At 34.1% G+C, this 22,565-nt stretch overlaps 1 protein-coding gene across 3 annotated transcripts in view; it reads right to left on the minus strand.

Annotated features, from left to right (window-relative positions):
• Nucleotides 1-10,974: 10,974 nt before the first annotated feature.
• LOC124362020 (kinesin-like protein KIF13A) overlaps nt 10,975-22,565 on the minus strand; it is a 224,653-nt gene continuing 213,062 nt past the window's right edge. For all 3 annotated transcript variants that reach the window (XM_046816163.1, XM_046816162.1, XM_046816161.1), the window contains 6 exons: nt 20,576-20,676; nt 20,132-20,321; nt 19,212-19,365; nt 18,956-19,123; nt 18,138-18,299; nt 10,975-16,156 (listed from right to left, as the gene is read on the minus strand). In XM_046816163.1, coding sequence (XP_046672119.1) covers nt 16,059-16,156; nt 18,138-18,299; nt 18,956-19,123; nt 19,212-19,365; nt 20,132-20,321; nt 20,576-20,676 — 873 coding nt within the window. In that variant the 3' untranslated portion in view covers nt 10,975-16,058. The remainder of the gene's footprint in view (nt 16,157-18,137; nt 18,300-18,955; nt 19,124-19,211; nt 19,366-20,131; nt 20,322-20,575; nt 20,677-22,565) is intronic.

A 22,565-nucleotide genomic window follows, 5' to 3' on the forward strand; every position in this document is an offset into this window, starting at 1 on the left:
GAAAAGTAACATGTACTTTATGTATTTATGACACCATTGTAATTCTTAACAAAAGGTGCAATAAAGAGAATTGTATTGTATTGTACATTCCAGTTGAACTTGCACTTGGTACAGCAAAAGTTGATGTGTACTTTCTGTACGGAGCTCACGAATAGAGTAGCGGAAGGAATGTACCCTCCACCTGTTAGGGCTCCCTTTCAATCACTTTTCATGCATTTCTAAAAACATTACGCTTGTTACAATATAAATATAATTTCTAATTTTTTTAAGTTAAAACATGTTATTTAATTGTAATTACAATAAATTGTTATAATTTGACTATATCTTTTCTTTAGTTGACATTAATCATATTTCAGTCGTTGCTCTTGTTTTATTTTTATCTTTAGACTATTTACATTGTTTAGTAATTCTAATCTTTGCAATTATTTTAATATGATTGTAAGATTGTTTAGTATTATTAATAAATTGTATTGCTACTTTTGTAGTAATGAATTTATTTCATACGTTTAAACTATATGCATTAAAAAAGTATTGACAAATACAAAACAGTAGGCCGCCTTGTAGTCATCATCATCATCATCAGACGTTTCCGTTATCACGGGTCGTCGTACACAGCCTCCTCCACTTTTGTCTATCATTCCAGGTCTCCCCTTCCTCCACCTGTATTTTCTGTAGTCCCCTTCTCTCTATGTCTTTCCACACTTGGTCCTCCCATCTTCCTCTCGGTCTTCCTCTTGGTCTTCTTCCTCCTTCCTCCTTCTCCAGTGCTATTCTAGGCATTCTATTATCTCCCATCCTCTTCACATGCCCCATCCACTGTATTCTTCTTCCTTCCATTGTCTCTTGCAGTGAAACTACCTTCAATCTTTCTCTGGTTATTTCGTTCCTTATTCTATCTCTTCTTGTAGTCTTCTCTATCCCTCTTAAAAATCTCATTTCTGCAGCTTGCAATCTGCTTAAATCATTTTTAGTCCACGTCCACGTCTCTGCTCCATATAATAAAATTGGTTGGAAATAAGATTTATACATCAATACTTTTGATTCTTTCCCAATGTTCCAACTCCACACAATCTTCTTCACCATATTGAAAAACTTTCCACTCTTCCATATTCTGTTTCCTATCTCTTCTCTTATTGTGCCCCTATCTGTTATGATACTTCCTAAATAACAGAATTCCTTCACCTTTTCAAGTCTTTTTCCTTCAACTAACACGTCTTTGTTATTTCCTTCCCTTCTCTCTATTTTCATTACTTTACATTTTTGTATGTTCATCTCTAAACCATATTTCTTCGCCACTTTTACCCATTTGTTCAACTCTCGTTCTAACTCTTCTTCCCTATTTTCCCATATCATTATGTCATCCGCATATGCTATTGTCTTAAGTTCTTCTGCTCCTCTGTTTCCTTGTACTTCTAGAATAATTTCATCCATTATAATATTGAAAAGGAAAGGTGACAATATGCTTCCCTGCCTTACTCCTCTCTCTGTTTTAAAAGTTTCTGTATATTTTTCTTCAATTCTTACCCTGTTTTTACATATGCCGTACAGGTTCTTTATTCTTTCTACTATTCCCTCACGCAATCCTCTCTTTCTCATACTCTCCCATATCCTTTCTCTCAGTACCTTATCATATGCCTTCTGTAGGTCTATAAAAGCTACCATTGTATCTTTTCCGTATTCCCACCTCTTTTCTAACACTTGTCTCATCACAAAAATAACATCCACCGTTGACCTACCTTTCAAAAGGTAGGCCGCCTTGTAGTAGTTACCATAAATTGGAAAATTTAGTTAAATAACAATCATATATTTAAATAGGCACTATATAAATGTTGAAATTATGATCAATAAATTTTGATAATTCCTTAATTACGAGTACTGATTAACTAATGCACTAGGTTAATTTTACTGTTAACAACAACTAAATTGACACTCTTAAGTTGAATAAGTCACATGATCACAGTGCGGGCATCAAGGTGATACTGGGGTAGGCAAGCACTACTGGTAGAGGGGTGGAGAAAGTATAACAGCACATTTATGGAATAGCTAGTTCAAAGAGTTCGCTCGAATCTACTCCGCTCTCCTGCTCCCCTCGCTACACCACACGTGAGCTTCCTACAATAAATTTGGCAAACCCTAATTGGGCTGTCCAAGAGTGGCACATCACTAACTGCAAATGTTGAGATATTGGGGAGCAAGGGTAGATCAATAAGTCTAATCTACGGCAGTAGATGACTGTTTGAGTTGATAGTGCTCCCTAAGTGTTAAGGGCTAGGGCTACCCAAGACATATTGGCATACCACTCCCTGCCTGGTTTGGCTGGTACAGAGCAGGCTTCCACTTATTCCAAGGACACGTGACTGAGATTAATGCCCAAAATCCTTCTTCATGGATCACGACAGGAGGTGGCCCCTACCCTCAACCTTACCCGTCCAGAATATACTGTCACTCCACAGCGGAAAGGTCCTTTGACAGAATTAACATCTCAGGTTAGAAGAAGGACTCTTAGTTGTTGCTGAGGAGTTGGAGCCAATAGTATAACCGTAAAATAAACAAAGACAGAAACATAGCTTTTCCTCCAATGGATGAGAGACATTAATTTTGCCAACATATTAATCGGAAGTGCATTTATATTACTATCAAGATCTTTGAAAACTGATGATTAACAACAATTTCATTTTATTTTAATACCAATTAGTTGGCAAAGTGATATGGGTCTAAAATTATTGTCTTTGTATGATGGGCCAAATTTATAGACAGAGTTAATTTTTAAATTATTTTCAAATGCACTGGAAAATTTAATATTATGTTTTAATAAATAATATATATATTGCAGTTTTCACAACTTTAAACCTAATGAAAGATCTTGTTTTCAGTTTTAAAATAAAACTAGTTTTAAACAATATATGAATAAAAAACATATTATTAGTTAAACACTTGATACACAGCAATTTACTAACTATAAATTCAATAAAGAGACAGGTGAGAAGCAGTTATAAAGCTAATCACATGTATAGCACGAAAACTGATCTAGTATGAAGTAATGTCCACAACTTCGGATGCGTTAAAGTGCATACCAGACCTCCCAAAAGTCACAACCTGTCACTTTAATTTTTGAACTGTTAATAATTTTCGAATCTGCCACAAATTTGTATAAAACCACTGCTGGATGAATAAAAACTCATCAATTTTTACAAATGAGTAGATTTTGTACAAAAATTTTGGTTCCAAGGCATTGAAAACTTTGTTTAATTGTCTGGGTTTATTCTGATCACTCTGACTTTTTATCAGGAAACACAAAAAAACAAGGCTGTTTAATATCAGTTAGTTAGATGAAAGCGCCATGACAGCTGATGTGACAACAGCAGGGCCGCACTCAGCTTTGGCGGGCCCCGGAAAAGATATTTGGTCAGGCCCCGTCATGTCCCACCACCGCGCTATCAAATGGACAGTCCCTTAAAATATATATACGGCGGACCAGTCCAGGCCCTGGTAAAATTGCTTAATTTATGAACAAACACTCCAATAATATTGAGACATTTTTATTTTTGTGAGGCCTTTCGTGTTCAATGAACACATCATCAGACCCACATAACTCTTGATAAATCTCTACTGTTAACCCCAACATGCATCAATGAAGTACAGAACATTATAAAGGCCATAAAATCAAAATTGTCAAGTGGAGTGGATGAATATTCTTCAAAAATTGTGAAACACTGCTCTGAAGAACTAACGCCGCCTTTAGTTCGTATAATCAATAAATCTTTCAGCCTTGGTGAGTTCCCCACAGCCCTTAAGCTCTCTAAAGTATACCCCAAACATAAAAAAGGTTCAACATCGGAAGTCAAAAATTACCGCCCCATCCCTCTAATTTCAACATTCTCAAAAATTATTGGAAAAATAGCTTTACACAGACTCATGGCTCACCTAAAACAAGAAAATCTGATTACTGAAAGCAACATGGATTTTTGAAAGGAAAATCAACTTGCTCTGCCATCATCAGCCTTGTTGAACATGTTATTGACCAAATCGACAAAGAACAATATGTATCTACACTCTTACTTGACTACAGCAAGGCGTTTGACTGCTTGGACCACAACATCATCTCAAAGAAATTAACATCGCTGGGAATCAGAGACACAGCTAACAACTGGTTTGTAAGCTACCTCACAGGCCAATCTCAAATAGTCAAGCTGCAAACCACCATTTGTGGTGTAACTACCTCACACCAATCCAATCCACTACCTGTCATCCATAGAGTACCGCAAGGATCTGTTTTGGGTCCAGTTCTCTTTATCTTATTTGTGAATGACTTCCCAACATACATATGTGACCACAATACTACTTAGTGTGATGTATGCGGATGATACATTGTTGATCAAGAATGACTCTGCTGAAGGAGTGTATGAAAGAGCCACAAACTGTCTCAGTAAAGCTCTCAGTTACTGCAGAAGGAATGATTTAGCCATGAATCCATCAAAGACAGTTCACATCAACTTCAGCAAGAGAAAAGACCACATTCCTAACCCACCTGACGTATCAAGAAAAGACCATGTAAAATTCCTTGGCGTACCTATTGACAGCAAACTCACATGGACTGAGCATTTCAACCAAGTTTGCAAAAAAAATCAGCACTGGTATATATTTATTACACAGAATAAAATGAATCAGCACCCTGGAGGCAGCAAAAACAGCTTACTATGCTTTGGTGGAAACTCATTTGAGATATGGACTTGCTGTTTGGGGTGGATCCTTTGCAGGAATCTCAACAGAGTACTCCTCCTGCAGAAAAAAGCTATCCAAACCCTAGCGGAACTTTAACACTAACAAAGCTGTCGACAAACAAGCCTTTAAAACCTTGAGAATTATGACAATCACTGCCCTTTACATACAGGAAGTAATACTAAATGTTGACCAACTACATGTACAAACAGGGAAAACCCTTCATACACATAACACACATCATGCAGGAAATTACACACTATCTCTACATCGGACATCACTTTTCGAGGAAAAACCATCCTACATCGGTAGTAAGGTGAGGAACCTTCTTCCAAAAACCGTGAAAACCCTGAAGTGAGCAGCCTTGAAAAGAAGCCTTCACAACTTCCTGGTGGACCACCAATATATACCATCGAAGGATTCATAGAAATAAATAAGGAAGATTGGAAGCTCTGACATCTCTTATTTATTACTGACATTACTTCTGTAATTTGATAACATTGTGACACTATTACTGTTCTTGAAGAATATGTTAATAAAGAAATATGACTATGACTAGTTACTGTCAAGTCTTCCTCTATTTGCAATGCATGTCATATTTCATATAATCATTCTGTTGTCTTTGTTTCATTGAATTTTTTATACAGAGGATTATCTTAATTATCTCTTTCATATCTTATGAAAGCTAATTGAAATACCATAGAAACTTGTAAATATATTCAGATGAGTTGAGTAAAATATATACTAGTGTAATGCCACGGCCCAAATTTACACTAGTCGACATCGACACAATCGTTTTAGACATGTTTTGACACGTGGCTAATCCAGTCCCAACGTGTTACCCAGAGGCGGATCTTGGTGAGAGAACAGCCGGCCATTTTTGACGCACTACGTTAATTATAGACACTTAAACCCTACTCCAAAAAATACCAAATTATCCCCCCAAACCCTAGGATTGGCAAACACTACATCTTTTTAGAAATTGACCCCCTAGCGCAGCTCGTCAAACACCCTCCCCTGACCTATCCGAACAACCTACCCACTCATCATCATTATCCTATTCATATCCACAAAATAATTACAACTAACACTAAACACCAAACCAACAACAAATAACTAAAATATACTCATCCGTGTCGAACCCCACAGATAGCCGACACAGTCACCGATCACTGCCCTGCTCTGTTCTCAACCCGATGTGATTCCGACGACTGCTCCTGCACGACTCCGCCACGTTACCCCTGCCGACCTTTGTCCGACTCCCCTCTCTGTCTCATGCAACAACTACTCAGCTGCCCCCTGTTCACTGGGTTACCCCGCCAATAGAAATAACCTGTGGCGAAAATCGCCACACTAGTGTTCTATTACTTTCTCACCCCCAATTTTTATTTGCCTTTTACTTCAGAAAGACATATAGTAACCAAAACAGGGTGAGGGTGTGCAGGGTGAGGCAGACCACCCGTTACAGTACGTATAGCGGCCAAACCAAACGAGGTATAGATTATTCGTAAACAACTTAAACCCCCCTATTTCCACCCCAAAGAATTTGGGAGAAGAATTATTTTGAAATCTCTAAAACTCCCCAAAAGGGTTAGAGTTTTTGGGGGGTATGGGTAAATTATGGGTGGATTTTAGAAAATTTTCAAATGTAAAGGTATATTGAGTTATACCTCATTTTAGAGGTATATATTCATTGATTATTTTGATGCAAATAGTTTGAACCTATCTTGACGCTTATGTACAGGGTACACCAAAACGTTAAAAAAAATCTCAGCGGTTTGTGGGTAAATTTATTGCAAAACTACCAGCCAACAGATGTGGAGAGACGATATTTTTATTCATAAAACTAATGATGAGACGGCTCTATTGAAATTATCATCAAATGCCATCCTACCCCAAACTTTGCACATTTTAAAAACAGACATAGCCGCGTAATTTTGAAATATTTAACCAGCCCCAATCTATATAAAAAAATCAAATAGCAGGCCTAGGTTTTGTTGTTTAAGGCATAATTAGAAAGGTCTTTAAAAAAATAAATATTTTCTTAACATTATAAGTTGTGTCTCTATCTCACTCAATGGTTTCAAAACTGTAGTACAAAAATAGCTTTTTTTTAATAATTACTAGCTGACCCAGCGAACTTTGTTCCGCCTTAAAGGCAATATCACATGATCACATTTTGTACTTTTTAAATTAGGATAATTGTAAATAAAAAAATATAATTTATTCAATGATTCTTTATTTGCCATTTTATTGTAGCACCTTGTGATAAAACCATTTTTTGTTTTTTTTTATTAGGGCGCTAAAAAAAATAAACGCGGAAGGTCTTCCGACCTGGTGAACATGCCACATATAATGGACCATGGGAAAAACATGGATGTTCGAGATTAAGACCACAAACTCTTTTAACGATTGGCCTTGTGACTTATTTACAGTCATGGCGAATGCAAGACGGATCAGAAATTGAAGTCGTTTAATTAAATTGAAATGGCATGTCAGGTTGGGATCATCGGGATACTCGGAATGACAAACTTCCTCACCTTTGAATTTTCCTTTGAGTATTGTGGCGTAAATAAAATTGTTCATCAATTTACTTACCACCAAATGTGTTCCGTTGCACAGTTTTGGCTGGTTTTAAGTTTTTAAGCATGATTACAACAACCAAACTTTAGTTGTAAATTGTGCTGTGGTAGGCCAGGTACATCCAAGGAGTTTTAAAAATTCAATTGGATAGTTGGTGGCATCACCTTCATTTGCTACACCAGTCAATAGATTTGATAGAATGCAGTGTACCAATGATCTCATTCTGAATTATGTAGTTTAAGTCATCTACATCTTTATTCTTAGCTACCAAAATTGCTCGTCCACTCAACCATTCATTATTTTTGAGGTTAGTAATGATGTTTGGGAATACTTTGTTAATGAGTTCGTCTTTCGATGAGACAAAGTTATAGAAATTCGGAGGAAATGAAATCAATCCGCTCGATTCGTCGACAGGTACTCGACGATTACCGATAGTCAGCAATTGCTCAGAGAAATCTTCAGCAGATGTATCGTTCAACAATGCAATACTCTCATGTTTGTTGTCAGCTGAAGTTTCTTAACATAGATTCGATGATTTGAGGCAAGCGTTTATCTCGTCGGCAGCAGTCGATCTGGGAATTACTGGCAATGTTTGGCGGAAATCGCCAGGCAGTAAAATCATTGAGCCTCCAAAACATCTCGAGTCATTACGTTAGATCTTGCAATGTTCGGTAGAGTGCTTCCAATGCACGTTTATGTGCGATTGTGCATTCGTCCCCAGATGATGATCTTCGATTTCTGATAAAACTTTGGCCATAGCGGAGTGCCATATTGCATGTTGGTTTTTCAATATATTCCAGATTTAACGGCAATTTTAATGCAGAATGTGTCGTACGACATCCTTTTAGTAAATGTGGCTGCTATTCCAGAAGAAGCAACCGCAGCAGTGGTTGGATCTTGCACGAACAGTGGCTAAAATTACTGACATGAGGAATGTCTTACCAGTTCCACCAGGGGCAATCCAGGGAAAATAGAAACCACCATTTCCATCATCAGTTGCCTTCATTAATGTATCATAAACTTCCATTTGTTGGGGATTCATCAGGGGTACATTCGTTTGAACTCTCTAAAAATCTAATTCCTGGTGATCATATTTACGTTTCCGTTCCAATTCTCGATTAAATGCGTCATTCATTTCACAATTTGGCACTGGCCATTCCTAACCTGACTAATAAACTACCACATATGAGATAGCACATGTCTTCAATCAAAAAGCAAGGCCCTATTATGTATCTCCTAATTCATTTCAAGATTGGGATTTTCTTGAATTGACCACGAATTTGATGTAAAATATCTTCTGCCATATTATCCTTGTATTTGTGCATAGGTTAGATGGGTTCGATGGAAAGCATGTCGAAATGATGATAGCAAATAATGTAATCTGACTTGGAGATGCAGAGATAATTGCTTTCAATTGTAAAAAAATTAAAATTTGAATTGTATTATCTTGGATAGTAAAGTTTATGTTTAACAGTGATTGCAGAAACAGTTGAAACAAAATTTGCTGTTTCTCTTAAGCTTTACTCTATGCTTTCAAACTATAAGTGTAAAGAAATGTAAAATAGTAATTAAATGATATAAACATATGTTTCTTTTGTCGCATTATACATGTTTACAAAGAACAGCTGATTAAATTTGAAAAGGCTCTTTCACTTAATAACATATGTTTGCTGCAATGCATTTCTTACGGTATTTCTGTAACTTTTAGAGGGACCAGTGGGGCGGAATCCTGAATCGGGAACGGGATAAAAAGTATCCTATGTTCTTATCCCAGTTCTTAGCTACCTCCCTACCAATTTTCAGCCAAATCGGATCAGGCGTTCTTGACTTATAAATAGTGTAACTAACACGACTTTCTTTTATATATATAGATTTTACTCAATGTATTTATTATATATAAAAGTCCAAAAAGTTCCAACAGTAAACTCATCTCTTATGTTTATGATTGAAAAAAATACTGTACCCAATTTTTAAGTCTTTTTAAAATTTAAAAAGGTATTGGGAACACTGTAAACTACAATATTTATGAACAAATAATAAAAATACAGTGAACACATTTAAGCTTCAGTCGAGAGTTTTGATGGGATAGAAAGAGGAACACAACATCCAATGTTTGAAACCTCTTTGTTTTGAAGACTAGTGTGTGGAAAGTAGGCTCAGTGAGAATGCAACCTCTTTGTATTTGGAATTTGGGAACTCTGTAAACTTCAAACAGAATCTCTCTGTGGCTGATAAAGTGCAGTGGGTATGAAATATACCATTTAGTGTGTTCTTTTTAATGTCTTTATGAAGAAGAAGAAAGTGACCTTCCAATCTGATAAGGGCAAGTCTGCTCTTCTTTTCTATTAAAAAATCTCATTTAAAATCTGGGTTTTGCTCTCTTGAATCATAAAAACCCTAATCTTTTTTTTGCTTGTTTACTGCAAACCAAAACGATGATGATGACTGCAAACCAAATGATGCCAGTACAGACACAACAGTAGATATAGAAAGTACAAACTTCCCTGTAAATATTGTTTACAATATACTATATTTCATTACTTTGGTTATCTGTCTATGGTTTTTCAGAATGTTTGATAAAAATAGGTTAACCCTCCGACTGATGACTGACGGCACAGACATTCATCAATACCACTTGTGAACTGACAAACCGTTTAAATTATAAAAACATAACTTGCACTATTTGAATCCTCTACTCATAAATACTAATTAATTTTACATAGTTTATATTTTTAATGTTACTCATTGTCAGCTGACATTGATCAAAGGCCACACAGCATGAAGCTGACTGACTACGCAGCTAGTGACGCGCTGCACAGCCTTGACGTTCTTTGTTGCTAATGTTGCTAGCTTATTACGTAGCCTAGTTGTTTATGATTGAATTTTATGTTCAGAAATGGACGATCCTTGTTGTTCAAATAATAAACGTGAACTACTGGATGATGAAAATATTAGTTCTGATGATGAAAGTGAGATATCGTCAAATGAAATGCATGATGATATTTCTTTGTTAGGTAGTCTGAATGATTATGAACCGATGGAATGTGAGTTGGGTTGTGAACAAATTGATAGTGACAGTGTCAACAATTCATCATTAATCTGATATCCCTCTTGCCTAACGAATTCATCAAATACCAATATGGATACATGTACTGCCAAAAAAGTAGTAGGCCTACATACGTTACATTTTTATCAAAAAGCTTTTTTGTGTTGTAAATAGGTGTATATATGTTATAATCTTTTTGTTTTTAACAAAACTGTATATTTTGAACATTTACAGTATCTTACTATCTCAAGTCATGTGAAAGTTACATGGAGTATATCTTAGAAAAAAAAAATTATAATACACATTTTTCAATATGTGTACAAATAAAATACACAGTACTCTAGTAATTGTATATTTTTATTATATTAAAATTTTCTCTAGTTCCTAACAAAAACATTGATATAACACTTATTACTTAGCAGTTAGCATATATTTTTTTTAATATCTGAAAAATATCTACGCAGAGACAAAAACGAGTGTATCATTTTGGGAGTTTCTTATTATCAGTCGGAGGGTTAAGGAATAAATGAAATCACTTATTGCATAATTTGCAATATGTTGGTAGCCCATTTCCAAAGGAATATCACTGTAGCTTTTATGAAAGGAATTAAAAAAAGAAACGACAGTCTGAATTGATGTTTTATTCATATCGACATTCAAAATGTTACAATTTATAACTGCATAAATGGACATTATCAATACAAAGTGTAAAACAAAGTGACACCTGTGGTTCTGCCGGAATCGGGTACTTCATGAGGTGAAATAAATTAACACTTGTCAACTGAACAGGATGATCACTTAAGGAATATTAACTCTTTTGTAAAATAACTATACAAAATAAAGTACTAATTACAGAAGCTACACTCTCACAACCTCATACATAAATACTGTACAAAAAATAAACTTTTATTGACAAACTTACATAAGCATCTTACAAAATAAATGAGCCTGTCGTCAGGGGGACTGTACACAGATGTGCGACCTATTGTACAACTGACCGCCATCTGGCTAGGAATGTTTTTAGTTCAAAAATGCACGGAGCACTAGAAGCCCCTACAAATAAACTGTTATTACCATATTCAAATGATGAAATCTATTGTTAATTTACCATTAGATTAGTTAGGTTTCAATGTGTTAAATGTAATTTTACTATACTTAATTACACAGTTCCACAGATTCTTTTATACTAACATGTCCCAACAACCAGCAGAGTAAACATTTTATTCTACCTTTGATGACATCTATTTGTTTGCCGTTTTAGTTCAAATGTCTTTTTATACAATATCATAACCTTTAGGTCAATTTTATTAATGAATCATTATGAACGCAAGAATAATGTATTCCTGATAAAATTTTAGTTCTTAATTACATTATAATATTAATATTTCACTGGAAAAGTAACATTTTCAATTTTGACAAAATGAATAACTAACAATATGCATATTTATTGATGATACGAATATATTTATTTGTTTCATTTTCCTGATTTAAATATATTTTTAATGTTCATACTAACTATAAGTCACCTTGCAATAAACAAATAAAAATTACATATTATACTTTTAAATACTGTGTACATTTAAAAATATACAAATCAATTTTCACATCCATTTCTTATTACTATTGAAGCAGTGCTTTTCTTAGGCTACCAAAATGTTTTCCGTGAACGCGACAAACCGAAAAGTCACAACATTAAAATATTGCTGGATTCAATGACAATATATTGCTGTATTTAACGAATATTGAAACACCAACAAATATTGCAATATCTTCGAGGGTGGGGAGTTGGCGTAAGCGGCCATTACACAGACAAGCGTGCTATCTTACAGTGTAATGTTCATTACGCACACAACGCGACGTCAACACTCCTCATGTAATATATCTTGAATCTGTAGATCCTGTACGTCACTCGGTAAATATAAAACACAAGGAAACAATACGTGGCTAGCTAATACGCTCAAGCAATATAGCTCACATATTTTGGAATGATAAGTCGACAACAAAAGCACCAAGGACACATAAAGAAGTAAACAAATTAAGTACCTAACAATGAACGATTTTCTGTAAATGTAAAACGTGTAAGTACTCAAAAGGATATGTGGATTAACCTCTACATTAAAAATAAGATGATCAGTACAACAATAAAAACATTTGTACTTTACGTAAAGGAAGAAGAAAGAACAGGAAACATTAGTTAGCATTGAGATCTTAATAGTAACAGAAAGAGGCATTCATTTACAATTTACATTCATGGCACATAAAAAATACTTTCAAACATAAAATTTATGTTTGGTTTCAAACATAAATGTTATTATTATTAATTCAGAAAAAGTGCCATCTTCACTTTAAAATTTATTTTATTACATTGGTTTACAAACAAGGCAGCATAGAATTAATTGCAATTTTTAATATATAGTATTGAAATAAATTGTGTATTATAAATTATTGCTTCAATGATATTATGAATAAACAAAGATTGGACTGATTTAAAGGGTTCAATAAATATATCAAGAGATTTCAGATAAAAATAACTATATAAGGATTACCCACAAAGTAAAGAATCTTTGAATGTGAATTAATTAAAATTAAAGTTCTAAAAAAACATGTTATTTCCATACTCACAGTAAACAATGTTACAACTTAATTACTTGAGCTTATCATCACTTCATAATTTTTCTCCCTTTAAGTTTTCATTCTTGTTATAAGAAAAATAAACATATAAAAAAAGATTTCAAAAGTGCATAAACAAATCTTTTCTAACTGTAATAACGAATCATATGTTTTTCTTGTCGCATTATAAGTGATTTCTGACAATCTGATAACATAAATTTATTCAGTAAACAATGTTATTTTTTGACAAAACATTTAAATCGTTAAAGTTTAAAATAAACTGATTAAAATACTGTACAATGTCTTAAGTCTACATTCAAAATACTGTCTCTGACAAGAACTTGATTCAAGAGCAATGGTTTCGAACACTCAAGAGTACTTTACTTCCTGGGACATCTCTTTGTTTGCAATTAAATTTCAATCATACGTGTATTTGTTTCCAATTCACATAAGTATTATGAATTTTGTATTTTATTTTTGATTACATACTAATTTGTTATTAAGATATTTTATATTAATGAAACCTTGACAAATTAAGTTAGACGTAACGTTTCATTCAGTTTCAACAAGTGTTTTTGTTTATCTGTTGCTATTATATTATTGATTAATCATTCTTACTTGTTTAATTTTATATTATACCAGGAAAAGCTTAGGATTTTGTTTTAAACATTATTCTGTGAAACAAAACACCATAAAAAGCTGAGCTTCCACATTGCAGTAAGAACTACTTCTGCACAGTTATACAGCTATGAAAACAAAACCAACACTACTGAGTAGAGATGAGTTGATTCTTGATACAAGTTACAAGCTCCGCTATAGAGAACTGATCGTCTCAATTTTATACAAAGTTATATTATACTAGATAGTACCCACGCGCCTTCGCACACAATTTTAAAAATCAAAGTCTTTGTACTACTTAGTAACAGTGCTTATGATGGAGTCCTACAAAATGCAAGAAGGAAATTCTTATTAAGTTTATGCAAAATTTCAAAATAATAATTTATATAGGCATGTTATTGTTCATTTCAGTTTTCGCTTTAGCCACACAAGACAAAAATTTCACTGTTTCAGAAAAATATCAATTATTATTTAATTTACTTTGACCTCAAGAATTTCAATATTACATCCTAGTTGAATCAAGAGTGTATAGCAAAAGTAATATTTTAAGTGAATTAAAAAAAAAAAAAAATGTGAATAAGTAATCTCTCACAGTGAAACAACCGGATTGATTCGGCACAGAAGTAAATAGCATTAATTAAATCTAGAGAGGTTTAAAATAAACTAAATCTAGAACAGAGGGAAATAAATTTGTACAAAACGCATGCTTCATACAATTGTTTTTTATCCCAGCATTGCTTGTATCAATGAAATTTCATGCACTTACACTAAGTGGTTAATTACCAGTATTCAAACTGATATCAACTCATCTCTTCTATTATAATTGCACCTTCAGATATAAACTTGATTGCAGCACATTTCTGACTCTCCTTACAAATCTAAGTAACAACAAAACTGATTAACAATATAATACAAGAAACTTAGAACACAATAATCTACATCATTACACAAACCTGAATATTATAAAACTTAATCAACAAGAAGGGAAAACTGATGGACGGGTATATTCACACAGTGACTATGTTCATTAAATGCATTCAAAGGATGGTCTTATATTGTATGTAAATGCATACAGCAGTAATCTGTATATTTAACAATTCAAGTATTAAATAGTATGTAGTATTATTTGTTATTAACTGTAATTATGATAAAATATCAGTTTTCCAAATAAAAACACGTTTTTAGCGTTGTACTTAATTTTAAAAATTTTCTGCACCACAGGAAATTAAAATTAAATAAAAATAAACACTAAATATCAAGTCACTAAACATTTGATGAAACTTAAATTTTAATTATTCAGGAACTGAATAGTTTTAAAATCGCCTAAAAATTATATTACATATTGAAATTAATCTACTGTATGGTAAATTTCAATATGATTTTAGTAGTAATCAATGTGAATAATACATGCACAATATCACGATTATTTTAGCAATAATTACCAAAAGAATTAAATGTACAGTATCTTAAAATTATAAAAAGAGGTGATAAAACGACTCTTCTATTTTATAAACATTATAATGCAGTATAACTAAAACAAAAATACACTTAGATAATAAATATATAATATAAACTGGTTCAATTATCAACAAAATGCATAAAATTACTATCACGAAAATAATAACCTTAATATACAACAGTTCAAAAAAGTTTAAAATACAAAAACATAAATACGTTACGACCGGAGAAGATTGTGTTGGGACCCTGTAGGCAGGTGCCAAGCATATTTACAACAAAGGTGATGACCGTGAGAAAACGAAAATTAGGAACAACTATACAAAACTAATTGTCTCTTTTGGCAAAAATATTCTATGAATCGTCAACCCAAGAGAAATGGACAGGTTCAGGATGGAATTGGACGTATATTATTGTGTAAAATGGATGGGCTTATTCCTTACTCTAGTCTAGAAACATAACCCTCTTCGTATATCTACATGCACCATTTCAGCGCACCTTCTACGATTGGATAACACGATAAGTAACCTTCATTAGACCGAAATGACTACCGCCAACTCTCAGCGAGACGTACTACATCACAAACATTGTGAATTAGTTTACCAAAGCTTTAAAATCTATATGCAAATATAATTTAAAACATTATAGTACACGATTCGCATATTTGGCAATAACATATAATACACAAGAGCCCTCTGGGCAGGCAAGCGACTTGAGGACTCGCTAATCAAAGTGCACGGCAAATTCTAAAAAAAGTATCACATTTATACAAATTGGAAATCATCGAGTCTGTCATGCAAAAATAAAACGGCAACTCCCAACACTGTCGGCCTCCGGAACAAGCTCAGTCCTCGGTTGTTGAAACTATTGATAAAAAATACATTCTGTAGTGAATGCGACGGTAGAAACAGCAGTGGTAGGGTTGGAATTGACACAGTGCTTGAACGGTAACTGTACAATGGCAACACAAGGAGTTTGTACAGAGGCTGGGTTAGGCCAGGCTGAGGCGTTTACGGTTCATCGGATGCTACTTGTTGCTCCGAAGTGCCAGCCGTCCAGAGGTGCCGACAGAGCTCAGACCCTCGCCTCGACTTCTAGACCTGTGTAGAGTGGCCAGTCCTTCCCCTACAACATTGAGGCATTTTAACTGAAAATTCTAATTATATCTAATATAATCTCTGAAAATATTGAAAATTTCATTCCTAAAATCTACAATTGCAAAAATTAAAAATCTCAGAAATTTTTTCTCAAGACTGTTTTAATGATAATGACTGTTCCTAACTCATAAAGCAATATATAATTATGCAATGTGACTTAAAACACAGCTTGCATCCAGTTTAGTTCACTTAAACAATAACTTATAAAATAATATACAAAAGATTAATTCAATCTAAATTTATTTTACTATTATGTAAGTTAAAAATAACAAGTTTATATTTAACCCTTCTATAACAAGCAGGTTTTTTACAGCCTCTAAAGTTCATTATCCAAGAAGATGATAAGGACTATCTGTTTATGAGTCACGAAACATTGTAAAATCATGATCCTCTATGCTAACATTTATCTTAGTGAAGGGTTGAAGCCAAATCCCGAATCTACAACAAATTCGAACACAAAAATCGATCTTCAGGATTCGACATTCAAATCTGCCGAGATTCGCCACAGCATTATAATTATCGAAATCAACTGTACACAAATTACCAATAGTTAAAACTTGCTTTTACTATACTTTGATTTTCAAAACAGTAAATACACAACTTAATTAAAATGATTATCGTACTTTTGCAAATAATATTTTTCTTGAATATAGTATTTTCTATCTTTATGTTTGTGCATCACCATTAGTCTGCTGTGTTTATGCACAGACATCAGTTGATAAACATTTCGCAAATTACTGACCGCGAAAACATTATTTTGTGTGCAAATATTGTTTTACTTGTGGTTAGTACTTTTCATATTTATGTTCACGCAGTACCGTGAATATGCTGCTTTTATTGCTGGACTACAGCTGATCAGTATTACACATATTATAGGGGAAAGGTTTGGAATTAAGGGGAAAATGGTAATAAGAAAAATTCTGTCGAAAAAGCTGTCATAGACAAGCATTGCTTGTTCTGAAGACCAGAGACATACTGCCAACTGAATGCGACTGAACAAATATGGCTGAAAAGTGACAATATTGATATAAGACCTCAGCCAACACAAAATAAGAAGCCTCACACAAAATTTGAGATTGTTTTCATGTTTCTTTCACATGTTTTGTAAAAAATGTATTTCATAACTGAGTGAAATCTTATGCTTTATAATTTCAATAATTTATGTAAATAATATTAAGTAAATCCTTAAAACTAAATTTTAACATGCTTTAAGGTCGCACAAATATTTTTGTAAAATTCGCAAATCGTTAAAAGTACTCACAACATACAGTTTTACTGTAACGTCAGATTTATTTATAATTCCATTGCAAAAGTAGGTTCAGGAATTGCAATGTAGTATAGAAACACTACATGACTAATTGGTTTGGATAAAATGAATTGGAATATTACAGTAAATTGGCTACAGACTAAAATAAAATTACGAATGGGTTGAAAAGGAGTTGAATATATACAGTAGAACCCATCATATCCGGCCTCGGTTTTACCGCACCTCGGTTTATCCGGCCACTTCCCGGAAGCCAATATCGAAATTTATTTACCACGGCTTGCAGACGCGCAGTTGCACGCACTAGTCTCCCACGACTCTTGCGTTATTTTTGTGTATCTATTTGTTTACATTTTCCTGTGTTGTCCTCAGTTGAGCTAATAGGTTTAACCTGTAAACAGTTCGTTGATTATTTCCAGTGCGGTTAGTACAGTACAGTACAATTGTTTTGTTTCGTCAAGTGCTGTGTACTGTAGGTTGGTTTATCCGGCCGAATCGTTATCCGGCCAGGGGCTCGGTCCCGTGGTGGCCGGATATGAGGGGTTCTACTGTATAGTCTAATATTGAAGTAAATATTATATTAGTTATTTGTATAGCTAACATTACAAATAACAACAAACAACAAATAACGCTTAAAACATTGGATGTCAAAAAGCTTGACAAAGTAAAGTGTACTGGAACGAACCTCTGCTGAGACTGCGACGCATTGTGCCGGCATCCGGTGCTGTCATGTTGCGCATTGCGCGGCCTCGACGATCTTGTATTAACTTGTTGGACTTGACAAATATTCCATGCTTGGGCCGAGCCTCGAAGTACCTCACACCCTGCACTGTCCCGTCGTGTTTACCTGGAAAAACATGTTTGATCTTACGAGTTATTAGATCACCTAACTCGGTAGCAATGACATACGATTTCAAATTGACTTGGATGGAGAAATACTAGCAGAGGATAAAATATGTTAGTCCTCTCAACGGAGAGAAAAGGATTACACTCCAGAATAGGATGAACTTCAATCAGACTCTAGACTTGTGTCACCAAGTCAGAAAAATCTTGTAGAAGAAGCATATCATAATTTACAAGCTGGAATTCAAACTTAAACATTTTACTGACTATACAAATATTCCTATTAATAAATAGATAATGTGGACAAAACAAATTGTGACAAAAAGTCCTGGAAATTTCAAAAATACTTGAGAAACAAGTATTGAATAAATATCTTGCAGGGTAATTTAAACATATTACCCCTTAGACTGACAAAACAAACTAAAAGTTGATTCCTAAGAGCAAGTCACTTCGTTGATTTATAAATAACTAAAAGAAACATCCTACATTTGGAAAACTACATGAAAGTAGGAGAGGGTATAGATAAGAAGCGTACATATTTTTAAGTAGTTAAGTATGGGATGAATTTACTTCTTTCCTCCCTACAATCATGTTATAACAAAAACCAATTCATATTAATTCCATTCCAAATGAGACAATCAGTTCTGCTTTATGACATACCAGTGGGAGCATCCAAGTCAACCCCGATCCAAGTGCCTGGAGCGAACTGGGTGGGGCCGAGAAACGCAATGACCCCTGATGCGTTAGAGGGCCTTATAAGCACGCTCTCACCCACGCACACCCAGTCAGGCACCACCTCCTCCTTCACGGGTCGACCCTCCGCCTCATCTGTAACATGATAAAAAACTGTAAAAAATTCTACTACTCTAACATAAAATCCAATTGAAAACCAATTGAAAAATCACTGAAAATCTACCTTCTGTATGAGTGTCAGAAGACAGCTCCCCGTTCATCGAGTTCTGCAGTTTGAGTGCGGCCTTGCTCTCAGAGACTGTGGGCCTTGCTAGGGGAAACGAGGCTCGCACCGCTGCATTCTGCGTTCGGCTGGAGCTCTTCCTGCGCCTCACCACCTATTGAAGCCATAGTGATGATTGTTAGTAACATTTTCTATATCATCATGCAAAATGATATGAATGAATGAAAAAGGAGTAATATAGGTAAATGATTTCTAAACACACCTTTATCTATTAAACTGGTTGACTTATTCTACGAATTTCAAAACATACTTGTATACAACAATCAAAATTGAGTTTAGCTCCATGTGACATACATAACTTGTGTACATTGAGTTGACTGTTGTTTAGTACTACAATCAATTGACTTTTTTTCTTGAATATAATTTCAAGTGAATTCTGCTAACACATTTTGTTACAAATAGTTGATAAAAATAGCCGTTTATTATCATTTAATGTATTTGTATAGAATAATCACAAACTTAATACTTAATATTACATTTTTTGTTCATTAATATCTTGTTTTGGTTAAAAAATGTAATTAAAAAGCTTAAATACTAACTAATAAATAAATATATATATATATATATATATATATATATATATATATATATATATATAATACTTTTTTATATATATTTGGTCTATATAAAACACATTTTTTCTCACTTTAGATTAATATTTTTCAAATATCTTGTTTCACACATGGACTAAGGAAAACGTTTATACAAGAAATTGTTGTAGTACAAATCAATAAAAAGTATCTCTCTACATCAAACATAAAATGTAGAATGAACAATCAAATTAAAAATTTCGGTATGTTTGTATTTTGATTATTGACCTTTGTACCCATAAATAAAAGAAATGAAATAGTGTTTAGTACCTTGCCCGGAGGCAGTGTGTTAGGAGCCAAGTTCTCTCCGGCCGAATCGTCATCGGCCGAGTGAGTGTCTCCGTTGGCTGCCGACCCCACACACCTGTCTAGGTCTGGAGTCTCCACACTCATGCTACGCAGCGAGGCCACATCGTCGTTGGTCAGATTCGACGATGAGACTGCTTCTGAGCCGTAGCCACTGAGAAGATGATTCATAACATATATCAATCTCAACTCCTGACAAATATTTTTTGGGAGTGAAAGGTATGGGCAAGGGCTTATTCATTTGAGATCCTTAGAATGTTTTGTTAGTTGATAAAAAATTGTATATTCTGTATTCAATTTAAGAAATAATACACACATTTCTACACATTATATTTGTTAACATAAAAAGTTTACTTGTATCATAATGAGTTTACATATTTTGTTTCTAATAATTATTAAATTTTATACCTGGAGATTGTACTAGGAGTGCCCATCTTGTAATCAGCAAGGGAGTCGAGTGTACGGGAACTGGACAGCAGAGGCTTCTCGGGCAGCCTGGTCTGTTCACTCTGACACAATACAACAGTGAAGTAAATATGTAGGTGTAACAAGATAATACACAATAGTCAGTAAGGGAGTCGAGTGTACGGGAATTCTCAGACAACCTGATTTGTTCACTCTGACACAATACAACAGTGAAGTAAATATGCAGGTGTAACAAGATAATACACAATAGTCAGTAAGGGAGTCGAGTGTACGGGAATTCTCAGACAACCTGATCTGTTCACTCTGACACAATACAACAGTGAAGTAAATATGTAGGTGTAACAAGATAATACACAATAGTCAGTAAGGGAGTCGAGTGTACGGGAATTCTCAGACAACCTGATCTGTTCACTCTGACACAATACAACAGTGAAGTAAATATGTAGGTGTAACAAGATAATACACAATAGTCAGTAAGGGAGTCGAGTGTACGGGAATTCTCAGACAACCTGATCTGTTCACTCTGACACAATACAACAGTGAAGTAAATATGTAGGTGTAACTAGATAATACACAATAGTCAGTAAGGGAGTCGAGTGTACGGGAATTCTCAGACAACCTGATCTGTTCACTCTAACACAATACAACAGTGAAGTAAATATGTAGGTGTAACTAGATAATACACAATAGTCAGTAAGGGAGTCGAGTGTACGGGAATTCTCAGACAACCTGATCTGTTCACTCTGACACAATACAACAGTGAAGTAAATATGTAGGTGTAACTAGATAATACACAATAGTCAGTAAGGGAGTCGAGTGTACGGGAATTCTCAGACAACCTGGTCTGTTCACTCTGACACAATACAACAGTGAAGTAAATATGTAGGTGTAACTAGATAATACACAATAGTCAGTAAGGGAGTCGAGTGTACGGGAATTCTCAGACAACCTGGTCTGTTCACTCTGACACAATACAACAGTGAAGTAAATATATAGGTGTAACTAGATAATACACAATAGTCAGTAAGGGAGTCGAGTGTACGGGAATTCTCAGACAACCTGGTCTGTTCACTGTGACACAGTTCAACACATGATGTTACATATTAGTCAGAATTCGAGTATGATTACGGGTTTAAATTTTTAACACGTTCTTGACGATGTGTACTCCATGAGACACACGCCATCTTTCATAACTGCAGTTGTGTATCCATTCAGGTACACACCATGCTTTCGTAAAGCACACCATGTGCCCGATGGGGTACACGTTGCTATGCATTTTGTTTACTTCTCTTGGTGGTTTGTTAGATGTGATCCTGTGCTGAAATAAGTACCTTAAGACTACTGTGTACCCTATCAGGTGCACAATTGTTTAATTTTTAAGGTAAAGTAATTTTTTGGTAATCCTTAGGATACACAGATAAACATTGAAAAAAACATATTGTAATAATTCTTTTTGTGCAAAACTGCGAAGTCTACATACATTTCTGATTATATTCTAGGCATTTTATTAATGTAATAAAACCATTATGGTTTTTTGCCATATTGTTGAAAACTTGAACAGGAAATTAAAAACTCCGAAAATAAGCCGTTGTTGTGAACGTGTTAATTTTTTTTATTACTGCATAAAATAATAATGTTAATTTTTGTAATAATTAGAAAATATTCATTAAAATTGATCTCTGCTAATGACCACTTTGATTTTAAGAACTATTTTAAACCTCAAATACTTTTACTCCTTTAATTTTTAATCTTAAAATTATGGGAAATGTATAGTTTTTAAAGATATAATAAATTTATTTCCAAAACTTAAGTTAGATATTAGATTTTAATATATATAAAAAAATTCAAGATCAAATTTTTATACTTTACCCATTTCAAGTAGCCTTTAAACATTTTTTACAAACAATCCCTCAAAACACAAGCATTTTACAAGTATTTTGCACAGAACGTTTTATTACAAATTCAACGAAAT

Source organism: Homalodisca vitripennis, chromosome 5 (genome assembly GCF_021130785.1).
Source record: "Homalodisca vitripennis isolate AUS2020 chromosome 5, UT_GWSS_2.1, whole genome shotgun sequence".
Taxonomy (NCBI): domain Eukaryota; kingdom Metazoa; phylum Arthropoda; class Insecta; order Hemiptera; family Cicadellidae; genus Homalodisca; species Homalodisca vitripennis.